At 35.7% G+C, this 14,527-nt stretch overlaps 1 protein-coding gene across 3 annotated transcripts in view; it reads left to right on the top strand.

The window, feature by feature from the left end:
- Positions 1–14,527, top strand: part of PALS1 (protein associated with LIN7 1, MAGUK p55 family member) — a 96,498-nt gene that overhangs the window by 61,730 nt on the left and 20,241 nt on the right. For all 3 annotated transcript variants that reach the window (XM_066342453.1, XM_066342451.1, XM_066342452.1), the window contains 5 exons: positions 324–532; positions 8,377–8,454; positions 9,477–9,623; positions 10,851–11,012; positions 12,949–13,026. In XM_066342453.1, coding sequence (XP_066198550.1) covers positions 324–532; positions 8,377–8,454; positions 9,477–9,623; positions 10,851–11,012; positions 12,949–13,026 — 674 coding nt within the window. The remainder of the gene's footprint in view (positions 1–323; positions 533–8,376; positions 8,455–9,476; positions 9,624–10,850; positions 11,013–12,948; positions 13,027–14,527) is intronic.

Raw genomic sequence — 14,527 nt, 5'->3', positions numbered from 1 at the left:
ACGCTCTACCGCTGAGCTGAGCCAACCGGCCAGGGCCAATTTTTAAAATAAAGTTGTTTCTAGGTGATGGACTATTGTCGATTTTAATTTTTTTTCATTTCTGTACTCTCGTTTTAGTTTTATATTTAAAACACTGTCAAAGAATGTTATTTTAATCTGTTGTATAATTTTAAAGAGTGTTACTTAAGAATCAGTGGAAGGACCATGCACCTCAAGTATATGTGCAAGTTTTTTTTAAATGTAAATTGTTACGATTCAAAAAATTTTATCTTAAATGTTAAGACAGAAAATTAATTTTCGATGTCTTTTCTTTCTCCTACTAGAAGTGGAAGACTTGTTTTCTTCACTTAAACATATCCAACATACTTTGGTTGATTCTCAGAGCCAGGAAGATATTTCACTGCTTTTACAGCTTGTACAAAATAAAGATTTCCAGAATGCATTTAAGATACACAATGCTGTCACAGTCCACATGAACAAGGCCAGCCCTCCGTTTCCTCTTATCTCTAATGCACAAGATCTTGCACAAGAGGTATGTATTCTAAAGCTATCGTTGGCTTGTACAAGGTAATTGTTAGCAATAGTAAGGCAGTATTATTGGAAAATACTGGTGTGAGTATAAAGCTTGTTTAACGTAATAATTAATTGTGAGGAAAAATTTGCTACATATATTTTATCCTGAAAAAATATATACTTATTCCAGAGTTAGAACTATTTCATGAAAGAAGAGAGAGAGTTTTGTATATAAAATTATATATTTGTGTAGTAAGAGGAACAATTGTCTAAATTACTAAAGGGGAAAGTTTTAAAATATTTTTAGTATGGTTTTATTTTAAGCATTTTACATTATGAACTGAGAAAATGAATACTAATGAGATAAAAATTATATCTGATAATCAGGCATTATAAATATGTACGTTCTAAGATTTGTTACTTGTAGATACGGTCATGTGCTGCATTATTTAGTCAACAACGAACCACATAAATGATGACAGTGATCCCATAAGATTATAATGGAGCTGGAAAATTCCTATCGCCTAGTGATGTTGCAGCCATCCTAACACAGCATGTTTGTGGTAATGCTGGTGTAAACAAACATGCACTGCTATCCTATAATAGTATACCAGTGTGTTAGGGTTGCTTACAGTATTCAGTACAGTAACATGCTGTACATGTTTGTAGTCTAGGAGCAATAGGCTACCCCATATAGACTAAATGGTGTAGTAGGTTATACCATCTAGATTTCTGTGAGTGTGCTCTGTGAAGTTTGCATGATGAAATCTCCTAATGATGCATTCTCAGTAGCTATCTTTGTCAAGTGGTACATGACTGTGTTTTGAAGTTTTTCCTTTATAAGAACTATGTAGAAGCTCAAAAATAAATTTTAACGTACAATGAGACTTCAAGTTTCTGCTGCTTGTTGATGCTCAGTGTTTTAATGTGTTCTGCAAACATCTTTTATTTTATTTTATTTTTTTGTATTTTTCTGAAGTTGGAAACAGGGAGACAGTCAGACAGACTCCCACATGTGCCCGACCAGGATCCACCCGGCACGCCCACCAGGGGGCGATGCTCTGCCCATCTGGGGTGTCGCTCTGTTGCAACCAGAGCCATTCTAGTGCATGAGGCAGAGGCCACAGAGCCATTCTCAGCACCCGGGCCAACTTTGCTCCAGTGGAGCCTTGGCTGCGGGAGGGGAAGAGAGAGACAGAGAGGTAGGAGAGGGGGAGGGGTGGAGAAGCAGATGGGTGCTTCTCCTGTGTGCCCTGGTCGGGAATCGAACCTGGGACTCCTGCATGCCAGGTCGACACTCTACCACTGAGCCAACCGGCCAGGGCCTGCAAACATATTTTAAATGAAAGGTTTTTAAAAGATAGAAATAAGCCATCTTCTCCTGTCTTGGGGAAGGGTAGGTATTTTGTTGTTATTATAGGATTTAAGTTATTTTGATAGCAAAAAAAACTATTAATTCTGGAAGCCCATCAAGTAAATCGGTTTCATTGAATCCAGGCACAAGACAGGAAATGGGAGGCGGGAAGGGTGGGACCTCCAGAGCTTATAAAATAGGTTAGGAGGCACTTCTCAAATTAGCACAGAATATATTTTCTTTACTTAGATACCTATGATGGGCAAAGATCCTGTGTGTAAAAGTGGCTGAGAGAAGTCTAGTGTTGCCCGTGATAAGAAAGTATGACCAAAGGACCTGTTCCTAGAAAAGAAATTTTCCATCCACTAGAGTTTAAAAGACAGCTAGTGGAAACCTATTCTTTGTTTGCATCTTGTCATTACAGTTAGATATGCTAAATTGTTCATTTTTAAGTATTTTTTTTCATTGAAGGGGGGAATAGAGTGGGGAGAGAGAAGCCTCAACTCCTTCCACTTAGTTTTTCCATTTAGCCATGCACTCATGATTGCTTTTTATCTGTGCCCTGACCCAGGATCAAACGCGTGACCTTGGCACTCCGGGACAACAGAGCCACCCAACCAAGACTAGATACGCAAAATTTTTTATTTATTAAGATATTATCCTTGTAGCTTTACTTATCATAGTTTAAGTGGCTTCTCTGAACCATTTTAATCTTATTTACTCACAAATATAGCGTAACTTCTATTTTATAGGGTTGGGAGGAACACATAATAAATCATTACAATTGTCTTTCCTATCTTATTTATTTTTAAGTAAAAGAAAATCTTTTTTTCTCTTCCCAATTTGAGTAGGAGGTTTAGTCCAGCTAGCTGTGGGGCTTTGTTTGGTTGAATAGAACAATAGGTAGAAAAGAAAATGCGATAAGCAAGAGAGATCAGAATCACTTCAATTGAAAAATGTGACAGAGCACCAGAAAGGGTGGAAAGAAAGGATAAAATCAGCAACATAGGTTAAAGGGTTTTAAGATAGAAAGGGACAAAGAAATAGAGTTGGCTTAAAGAGTAAAGCTTTGGGAGAGAAAGAAATGGAAAGGGATTTAAAAATCAGTTTTGAATATTAGGGGTATTTTGGGGGGAGACTGTTAACATATTTACATGGTCCACAATTTTGAAAGTATCATATCAAGGAAATTTTCTGAAGGCTGGCTTTCGCATCCGTAAAATATCTTCAGTAATAATTGAGGATTGTATTGCTCTGATGGTGGTAGGCTATGTGGGTGACAGTGATGTTGGGCTAAAAAGGGTCTTAAAATGAGTGCAAAGTAATGAACCTCGTGGGCCACAACATATGGTTGTGCTGCAGTGTGACTGACTTGCCCTGGAGTTGTGCACACCTGTGTGGCAGCCCTTACAGTGCATCACACTTAAGAAAAGTACACACTCAGAGCTCTTCAAAGAGGAATAAGACTGGTAACAAAACTAAAGAGTCAGTGGACTCACGGCCTTTGTTTTACAGCTGGAAAAACCTTAACAATCACCTGATTCAACCTTTTTGTTTTATATTTCTGAATATTGAGGCCAGGTGAGGATTTGTTACTGGCATAAGACTGCCTGACTGACTAGGCTGCTCGTGTGCCCATTGTCTAGTGACTTGCTTTTTAGCATTCATAATTCCAGCATATTTTAATATGCATTATTTAAAGAAGAAATTACCTTATACTTCAGTTGTATTATTTTTATGTGGAAATTTAATTTGAATAAGTAAAAAAAAACACCCAAGGAATTTAGTAAAAGAGTATCTTAAAACATCCGTGTTCTTTGCTACTATCACTTAAAATATCAATCATGAATTGTATAATAATAAAGACTAAAAACTTCAAATTTGAAGATTCATATTAAGTCTTTGACAGTCTAGGATTTTTATTAATAAATGAAAACCAAGCTTTTTGGTCATTAAATGCAAGCCAGCAGACTGGGAAGTGGTATTTGATTATTTGATTTTGAGATACTGAGGTATATACATGGGTGTGTATAAGTATGTATGACAACAACTTATATCCAAAAGGACTCTTACAAATTAAGAAGAAAAAGACTAATCAGGTTTTAAAGAATAGGCAAAGGACTTGAACAGACACTTCACAAAGAGAGAATCCAAATGTCTAGTAAGTTTGAGAAATTTGAAGTGTTCAGCATCATTAGCCAACAGAGAAGTGCAATTAAAACAAAATGAGGTACCACTTCATGGACACCAGAATGGCTAAAATAATTTTTTAAAGGTCTGGTAGTATTAAATGTTGGTCAGCTTATGAAGCAACTGAAACTCTCATACATTACTGTTGAAGTATGAATTGGTACTATCACTTTGGTAATTTGGCAATATCTGTTAAAACTAATATACCTATAAACTATGACAGAGCAGTCCCCCTTCGAGTCTGTGCCTGAGAAAAATGAAAGCATATCCACACAGAGGCTTCCGCACAAGTGTTCATAGCAGTCAGAAACTGGAAACAACCCAGAGGTCCATCAGCTAGTCAGTAAAAGCTGCGTTGATGAGGAGGAGCAAGTAAATAATTACAATCTTTTGAGAAGTGTGAGGAAGGTAGTTAGGGCAGGAGAAGAAGATGGGCCTAGTTCTGGGGATGTATTTGGGGGTGGGCATGGGGGAAAGGAAGCAGAAGAAAATTTAATATGCTAAGTCTCTCTTTTTTTTTTTTTTTTTAAAGCAGCCATACACACATGACTCCCACTAGTTAGGTTGTATACTTGCCAAGAATCGGTTGTGGTTTTTATCCAACCTGAACTTAACAGTTGTACTTGTTTTTTCTTTTTATTTATTTTATTTTATTTTTTATTTTTTTGGTATTTTTCTGAAGCTGGAAATGGGGAGAGACAGTCAGACAGACTCCTGCATGCGCCCGACCAGGATCCACCCGACATGCCCACCAGGGGGCGACGCTCTGCCCCTCCGGGGTGTCGCTCTGTTGCGACCAGAGCCACTCCAGTGCCTGGGGCAGAGGCCAAGGAGCCATCCCCAGCGCCCGGGCCATCTTTGCTCCAATGGAGCCTCGGCTGCGGGAGGGGAAGAGAGAGACAGAGAGGAAGGAGAGGGGAAGGGGTGGAGAAGCAGATGGGCGCTTCTCCTGTGTGCCCTGGCTGGGAATCGAACCCGGGACTTCTGCATGCCAGGCCAACGCTCTACCACTGAGCCAACTGGCCAGGGCCTAATTTGCTAAGTCTTGAAGGATGATTGAGAATTTTCCAAGAAGCCTAAGAAAGAGGAAAAGCTGTCCTTTAGTAAAGGTACAAAGATAGTAGTGACTGAGAAAACCTGGCATATTTCTTAAATAATTATTAAGGGGTAGGATATGATATTAAAAGATCCTAAAGTCCAGATAAGTCATTAATAATTTAAAATTTATGATGGCTCTACAATATTTTTTAAAAATTAAATGAGTAGATGAGAAAGCTATAGGATCAACTTGATGCAGAAAAGGCATCTGAAGAAAATTTAATACATTTCCCCTGATGAAAATTCTTAGGAAGCCAGACACATCTTCTTAACTTGATGAAGAAACCAATAGAAGAACATTACCTAATTGTGAAATAATCTAACACATTGCTTTTTTATAAGTAGGGGACGTTTAGCAATTGATTTAAAAATAACAATAGAGCTCCTGGCTGGTTAGTTTGGTTGGTTGGTACATTGTCCTAGCCTGACCAGTGGTGGTGCAGTGGATAGAGCATCAACCTGGGATGCTGAAGTCCCAGGTTTGAAACCCCAAGATCGCTGGCTTGATCCTAAGGTTGCTAGCTTGAGCAAGGGGCCACTGGCTTCCCCGTCAATGCATGTATGAGAAACAGTCAACAACTGAAGTGCCATAACTATGAGTTGATGCTTCTCATCTTTCCCTTCCTCCCTCTCTCTCTCTTTCTCTCTCAAAAATAAAAAGCAAAACTATAAAAAGATATTTTTAAAAAAAGAACATTGTTCTGAGACACAAAGGTTTCCAGTTCAATCCCCAGTCAGGGAACATACAGAAACAGATTGATGTTTCTATCTCTTTCTCTCTAAAATCAATCAATAAATATTTTTAAATGAACTTTTATTAAAAAGGAAAAATTGGGAAAATGTCTGTACAGAAAATTAATTTGTTGGCTTGGTACATTTTGTAAACCCTTGGTACATTTTTAATCCAAAGTTTTCTTTCTTTGTAAAAATTATTTTCTCCAGCTATTACAAAATATATGATGACGGACTATAAATTTCATTTTAAATTAATTTAGATTTGCTGCATTTTAAAAAGAAAGACACACCCTATTTTTAAAATGAGCATTTAATTACAGCTTTGGATTACTGCACTTGTCCATTAGTAAGGTTTTAATGGAATTCTTGGAGAAGATAATTGCTAGGCCATCCTCTTTATACATACAGAACTCTACAATTAGAAACATGTTTTTTTAGGACCAAAACCAGAGGACAGGCTGGTTTTATTACTGTCATTACTTTGATTTTAAATTAATCCCAAAATTACAATCCCTTAGGTTCAATAGGGAATTACTAATAAAGTGATTTAAAATACCCCTAAGAGGTGTGAGAATTACTAGCTTCTAGTTTTAATCATGAGTTACTTTTGTAAATAATAATTATGTATGAATTTACTTCTATATATTTTCATTAATGGTGATAATTTTGGTTTTGTTATCTGCATTATTGCAAAATACTCTTTTTGGTGTGTAATTGAGTTTGGAAATAGAAAAGGGGAGAAAATCAGAGGCATTGACAATGAGAACATACATAATATATACAATCTTTGGGGAAAGTAACCCACAGAGCAAAATTTATACCTTTATATATTGATTACAGAAGAAAAATGATTGAAAATAAATGAACTGAACATACAGCTTAATGATTAACAAATAAAAAGGGAAAACTAAAGCAAAAGAAAGGGATTAAATTGTTTAAATGGAAAGAAAAATAGATTGAAGATTTGAAGCTAGTTCTTTGAAAAGTACAAGAAAATAGAGAAATCTTTGCTGAAAAAATATCAATAACATTAGGAAAGATATAAAAGCATAAATACAGACAGAAGATTAAAAATAACAGCATAATATAGTTACAGCTTTATTATTAAATATGAAGGTGCTATCAAGTGGGTGGTTTTCTAAGAAAATACTGTCAAAGGTGGCTTAAGAACAGATAGCCAAAAGAATGGATCAATAACTATGGATAAAGATGAAAGTCAGAAATTCATCCCTAGAAAAATCTACCAGGCCCAAATGATTTTATGTACAAGGTCTATCAAAACATTCAGGAACATATAAATCTAATATTAAACTGTTTTGACACATAAATACAGACGATTTTCCAATTTTTTGTACTAGACTATAAAGACATAGGTAATAAAACCAGACAGTTCTATAAACCAGGGTACATGACCACAGTCACCAATTGGGGGCCAGTCCAACTTCGAACATTAAAGTAGAAACCTTAAAATATTAATAACTTGAATCTAGAAATATATTTAAGTAATAATTTATTATATATTTTAAGCAGTTTATATGGACTATCTCAATCTTTTGAAAACCTTAAATGGTAGTTGCCATTTAAGATGAGAAAACAAAGCCTAAAAAATTCATCATAATCAAGTGGAATTTATCCTAGGAATGTAAGAATTGCTTCACATTGGGAAATTTTTTAATGTAATTCACTATATAATATGGTGGTTATGTTACTCATATAAATTTATCTTAAGCCTATAACTTGTGTTGTCTGTGATTTAAAATGTTGCATAAAGATGATTAAAAACTATAAAATAAGATAACTTAGTTTTTCTTCCCTTATGTAATCATTATATTGTGAGAAACAGGAAGGAAATAGTTCATTCATGCATAAATACAAAAATCTTATCTAGTGTTTTTTTGTTAGTTTGTTTCTTAAGTAAAAAATGTATTGTTACCCTGGCTGGTTGCCTCAGCAGTCGGGCATCAGCCTGGCGTGTGAATGTCCTGGGTTCAATTCTCAGTCAGGGCACACGGGAGAAACAACCATCTGCTTTTCCACTCCTCCTTCTTCTTCTATCTCCCTCCCTCTCCACCCCACACCCTATCCCACTGCCATGGCTTGATTGGTTCAAGCACATCGGCCCCAGGCACTGAGGATGGTTCTGTGATGCCTCCACCACAGCCTCTAAAAATAGCTTGGTTGTGAGCATGGCCCCAGATGTGCAGAACATTGGTCCCAGATGGCAGTTGCCAGGGGTTGGCAGGTGGATCCTGGTTCAGCGTATTTGTGAATCTATCTCTTTGTCTCCCTTCCTTTCACTTGGAAAAGGAAAAATTAATAATAAATGTATTGTTAACCATGATAACTATTGAAAGCTCTGAGAAAAAAATAATTTTTTTAACAATTTTTTTGTACCTTTCTTATAAGTAGTTTATTATTTTAAATTGTATCTTTTAAAAATACTTGTATATGTGCTGGTGATATTAACCTTTCTTTTTGTTCCTTAGGTACAAACTGTTTTGAAGCCAATCCACCAGAAAGAAGGACAAGAATTAACAGCTTTGCTGAATGCTCCACATATTCAGGTAGAAAATGGACAGCATTTTGTATGTGGTTTTTCCAACATTCTCAGTCTCTTTGAATCAGTCTTTTAGGGATGAAAGAGACTTCAAACATTGTTTTGATTCTTCACAACTTCCACTGTAAAATAATTGTTATTGGATTATATATTTTCATACTTAACATTTTTTAGTTGTTTATATTTTTCCGAAGTTAGAAGTGGGGAGGCAGTCAGACAGACTCCCGCATGTGCCCTGCCAGGATCCACCCAGCATGCCCACCAGGGGGCGATGCTATGCACATCTGGGGCGTTGCTCTGTTGTAGCCAGAGCCATTCTAGTGCCTGATGTGGAGGCCATGGAGCCATCCTCAGCATCCGGCCAATTTTGCTCCCATGGAGCCTTGGCTGCGGGAGGGGAAGAGAGAGACAGAGAGAAAAGAGAGGGGGAAGGTTGGAGAAGCAGATGGGCGCTTCTCTTGTGTGCCCTGGCCAGAATCGAACCCAGGACTTCCACACGCTGGGCCGACACTCTACTGCTGAGCCAAATGGCCAGAGCCTAACGTTATTTTTGAAACATCTTATTCTTTTAAAAAATTATCTGCTTTTTTGGTTATATTTTTCATAAATTTAACTATGTATATTTAAGGCATTGGACCTTTAAGTTGATTGGTGTTTTTCTTTTTTTTTTCAGTATAATAAGCATTTTAGACTTTAATAACCAACCCATCTTTAGTTATTATTAGGTATGAAAGATACAGGGTTGCATCTGTACTTCATTGGAAGGTTTGGAAACTGATCTGAATATATCATTAATTATAGCACTCCTTTTAAGGGTTTAATAAGAATACTATAGGCAAAAAGTAGGTTTATAGTTGTGAGTATAAGAGTTTATTCTTATATTGATATTATCATTTATTATTGTATTAGTTTCCCTACAAACAACTGTAAACCTACTTTTGCCATACCCTGTATATACATGATGGTAAAATCTCTCAAGAGAAATAAATCATACTGTTACCTTAAATACTGTGGGTTTTTTTGAAACAGGCACTTTTACTGGCCCATGATAAGGTCGCTGAGCAGGAAATGCAGCTAGAGCCCGTTACAGATGAGAGAGTTTATGAAAGCATTGGCCAGTATGGAGGAGAAACTGTAAAAATAGTTCGTATAGAAAAGGCTCGAGATATCCCACTGGTAAGTATTCCATGTCTCCCATCGCAGGTCCTTTCTACACAGGGGTCATCTTTGTGGCAGATAAAGACCCCTTTATATTTCTGGTAGTTTTTCTCTTTTGAGGTCAGTTTTTTGGAATTCTCTTATGTTCTTCCTCATACTCCTTATTCAGAGAAAAATTTATTCTTCATCTTTGTCATCCCTAATTTGATAAAAATAGTAGCTTGTGAGATAACTGTTGGGGAACAAAGGAGCAAGTAACCTGCTTTATTATTCTCCTGGCATTTAAACAAATTAGAAAATCAAATTTTTTCATTCAGTTAAATCTACTGAAACACAATTACTAGCTATATATACTTCATATATACTTAGTCTGTATTCCTTAATGGTATTACTTGTTTTATAGTTTTTATATGTAAAACCTTTTTCAGTCTCTTAGTCTGCTCTTATTGCCTTAATTTTCTTTATTTTCAGAGGATATTCTTGAATCCTAATCTCAAATTGTGTTTTGAATAGTGTGGTACATGGAATAAGGACCATATTTTATGAGCAGATTATGTACCATAACTTATTTTTTCCCCCACCAGAAAAAAGAAATGGTGTAAAGCTCTGACAAAAGTTTAGGAGAAAAATGTTACAAACTCTACTTTTAAGCCTTTTTGTGTATTTTATATTTCTTTATTAGAATGTATATATTTCAGTTGTGTTTCTAATTTGTATTAATAAATATTAATGTTTAATACATTTTAATGTGAATTGGATGTAGCTATAATATTTAACATTGTAATAATCAACCAAATTAGCAGTTATCTTTCATATTTTGAATGTTATAAAAGGACTTTTATTGTTATGTCATGTTCATTAATTATACCTAAATGTAGAATAACTATTTTGAATAGCATCCAGCATGTAGAGAACAAGTTTGATTAAAAGTCTTCACATTGTTTTAAGCAAGTGCATTTTTCTGTTGTATGCTTAAGTCTGCGTGATTTTTAGAATTTTAAAGAATAGAATGTTTCTGAAGCAGAAAATATGAGGGAAATTGTCAGCTTTCAAACCTAATAATCATGATTATTTTAGCTGTGTAAGTTTTTTTTTTCCTCGAGATAACTGAAGGCTAGTGTTATTGAGTAGGAAATAATAAGAATTTAAAAATAAAGAAATGCTTAACCAAAAAATTGCATTTTTATTTTAAAATTGGATGTTGATTGCATTTTTATTTTAAAATTGGATGTTGAATTTTTTTAGGGTGCTACAGTTCGTAATGAAATGGATTCTGTCATCATTAGTCGGATAGTAAAAGGAGGTGCAGCAGAGAAAAGTGGCCTTTTACATGAAGGAGATGAAGTTCTGGAGATTAATGGCATTGAAATTCGAGGGAAAGATGTCAATGAGGTTTTTGACTTGTTGGTAAGTTGACACAGGTAGAAGAATAATTGGTAGGCTCTTCTTTTTAATTGATTTTTGAGAGAGAGGAAGGGTGGGGGGTTGAGAGGGAGAAAGGGAGGGAACAACATTGTTTATTATTCCACTTACTTTTGCATTCATTGGTTGATTCTTATATGTGCCCTGACTGGGGATCAAACCTACAACCTTGGCATATCGGGACAGCGCTCTAACCAGTTGAGCTACCTGGCCAGGGCAATTGGTAGGTTCTTTAAAGCTGGGTTTTTTTGTTTATTAGACTTCTGGATAAAATATTTTAAAGCATTTTAAAAACAACTGTTAAGAACACTAGATAATTTTGAACCTAATTTTCACATGATATTCCTACTGTAAGTATCAGTAGAGATTCATTTTGGGATGGGTATACTGATATTTCTTTTCTTTTGAGCATAAATACTATTTGGTATATTTTATTTACCTCTAAAGTCACTAATATATCTCATTAATTCAGTCAACATATGTTATTTACCACCTGCTAGAGAAACAGTAACAGAACAAAGCCCATGCCCTCATGATTTTTATATTCATTTTGTTTATTTGCAATTGATTGTTGTTTCATTAACAATATTAGATAATAGCAGTGCTGTAGATCTATATTGTCCAGTAGCTACATGTGCTAGCTATTTCAATTTAAATTAAATAAAATTTAAAATTGAGATTCTTATTCCTACTAGTTGTATTTCAGGTGCTCAAGAGCAGTCTGTAGCTAATGGCTCCCATATTAAGGTGTAGATTTAGAACATTTCTATCATCATAGAAAGTTCTGTTAGTGTAATCAGGAAGCCATTTTTAGACAACTTTTGAAAGCAGTTTATGATCACTGCGCGTATACCCACAAACCAGATTTATATTCTCACTGACTTAATATCAGTTGTTACAGTAGAGTCTCTCCTATCTACTGATGTCTGTCGAAGAATCTAGAGAACATTCTTATGTATGTATTTTCACCCAACTCCATTCATTGCTTTGGTACAGCAAAGTACCAGTGGTTATTGTGTTTAGCCCTTGTTTTATTGTCTGCTGTCTCTAGGTTGAGCACTGCTTCTTGCTGTCTCAAGACCAGAAATTCTGATTACTGTATTACAGTCTAGACTGGAGGTATCTGAACGATCTAGTTAAGTGTACTGGGAAATAATAGCCTAACAGTGAGACTCTGTAGTTAAAAATAGAATGGAAAACAGAGACAATGCATCTGGGAAGTGAAAATATTTGTATTTTTTTATCACTTTTCACAATAACTATTTCAATTTTTTTTTTCTTTTTAGCAAGAGAGAGAGAGGGACAGACAGGCAGAAAGGAAGAGAGATGAGAAGCATCAGTTCTTCATTGCGGCACCTTAGTTGTTCATTAATTGCTTTCTCATCTGTGCCCTGACCAGGGGGGCTCCAGCAGAGCATGCGACCCTTTGCTCAAGCCAGCAACTGTGGGCTCAAGCCAGCGACTTTGGGCTTCAAGCCTGCAACCTTGGGGTTTTGAACCTGGGTCCTCTGCATCCCAGGCCAGCACTCTATCCATGCATCACCTCTTGATCAGGCTCAAATTCTACTGTATTAAAATTGACATATGTCACAGTCGATAACTCAGAATTGTTATAACACTCTAGTTTTGTCCAATCCTTTTGTGGAATCTTCCTAAACTTACCCTAATTAGATCAAAACCCAAGATTTATGTGCTAAATGGCTTTCCCTAGGGTGCCAGAGTTATAGAATGCCATATTACAGGGTAGCTCTGCTATAATGGAGTCCATGAAAGGCACAGCTTGTGCTTACTGATGAAATGCGATTCATCTAAGTCTCCTAGGAGTTCCAGAATAATCCAGTTTAGGGAGTATTGCTCATAAGATCATGAAATGGTTTTCATTGATACAGATTTTAAGAATTGCCTGGTTTCTCTGTTACAGTCTGATATGCATGGTACTTTGACATTTGTTCTGATTCCCAGTCAACAAATCAAGCCTCCTCCTGCCAAGGAAACTGTAGTAAGTGAAGTTTTCTTGTTTGGTATTTCTTGTCTGATGGATACTGTTCACTTTTTTCTAAATTAGTAAAGTTTTTGTTGGGGTAGTTTTAGGTTCACAGCAAAATGGAGCAGAAAGTCCAGAGTTTCACTTACCTCCGACACGCACACATGCATAATCTCCCCCACTGTCAACACCCTGCGCCAGAATCACATGTTTGTTATATCAGTGAACTGATGGTTCCATTATTACCCAAAGTTCATAGTTTGTGTGAGGATTTACTTTTAGTGGTACACATTATATGAGTTTTGACAAATGAATAATATTGTATTCACTCACCATTGTATGGTACAGCATCATTTCCCTGCCATAAAAATCCTCTGTACTCTGTTTTGCTTTCTTTTTTAGCACTGAATAATATTCTGTTGTCTGGATATATAGCAATTTATCTACTCACCTACTAAAAGAATGTCTTGGTTGCTTCCAAGTTTTGGAAGTTATAAATTACACTGCTATAAACATCCTTGTGCAGGTTTTTATGTGGGCATAAGTTTTCAGTTTATTCAAACTTAGATCCACATAAAAACTTGCACCACAGATATTGTTATTTGAAGATCAAGAAGTGTCACCCTAAACATTTCTTGTGCTCAAATAAAAACATGGAAATTTAGTCATTTTTATTTAAATAAATATGAAATACCAGTATTTCAAATTGAGTAAACTCATACAATTTTCAGAATTTTTATGACTTCTTGTAACATTGAACTTTGTCTTTTTCTGTCATAGTGGTTTTATTTAACCATTAGCATAGGGGGAAGGTGCTTTTACAAAGGGTGCACAACTCTTACTTAGAATGTGTATTGCTCTTTATGTTAAACATTTACTCATGTAGCTATATTAAAAGAAAGACTTTCTTACCCTATGACCCAGCAGCTCCATTCCTAATTATATATCCAAGAGAACTGAGAAAATACATTTCACACAAACTCGTACATGAGTGTTTATAGCAGTATTATTTATAATAGCCAGAAGGTATAAACAGCCCAAATATCTGCCAGCCAATGAATGGAAAATGAAATAGGAGGTACTGTTTGGCAATAAAAAGGAGTGAAAGTACTTATATAATATGCTTCAGCATAGATGAACCTTGATAAAATTATGGTAAGTGAGGAAAGCCAGTCACAAAAGGTCATTTATTGGTTCATTTATAATGAATTGCCCAGAATAGATAAATCCAGAGACAGAAAGTAGATGAGTCATTCTGTATACGGTGGGAAGTTAGGAGCGAATGGGAAGGATTCCTGATCAGTCTGGTGTTTCCTTTTGAGGCAATAAAGGTGTTCTAAAATTTTTGGTGATTGCACAGCTCTGAATTGACTAAAAACCATCCACTTGTGTTCATGGGTGACTTGTATAATATATGAATTATATCTCAAGAAAGCTGTTAAAAAATTACAGACTTCAAAGTGCTGGATTAACATGGAAGCCTGAAGTATTACATCTGTTATTATTCTTAACATTT

Source organism: Saccopteryx leptura, chromosome 6 (genome assembly GCF_036850995.1).
Source record: "Saccopteryx leptura isolate mSacLep1 chromosome 6, mSacLep1_pri_phased_curated, whole genome shotgun sequence".
NCBI classification, from domain to species: Eukaryota; Metazoa; Chordata; class Mammalia; order Chiroptera; family Emballonuridae; genus Saccopteryx; species Saccopteryx leptura.
This window is presented reverse-complemented; position numbering and strand designations above follow the sequence as displayed.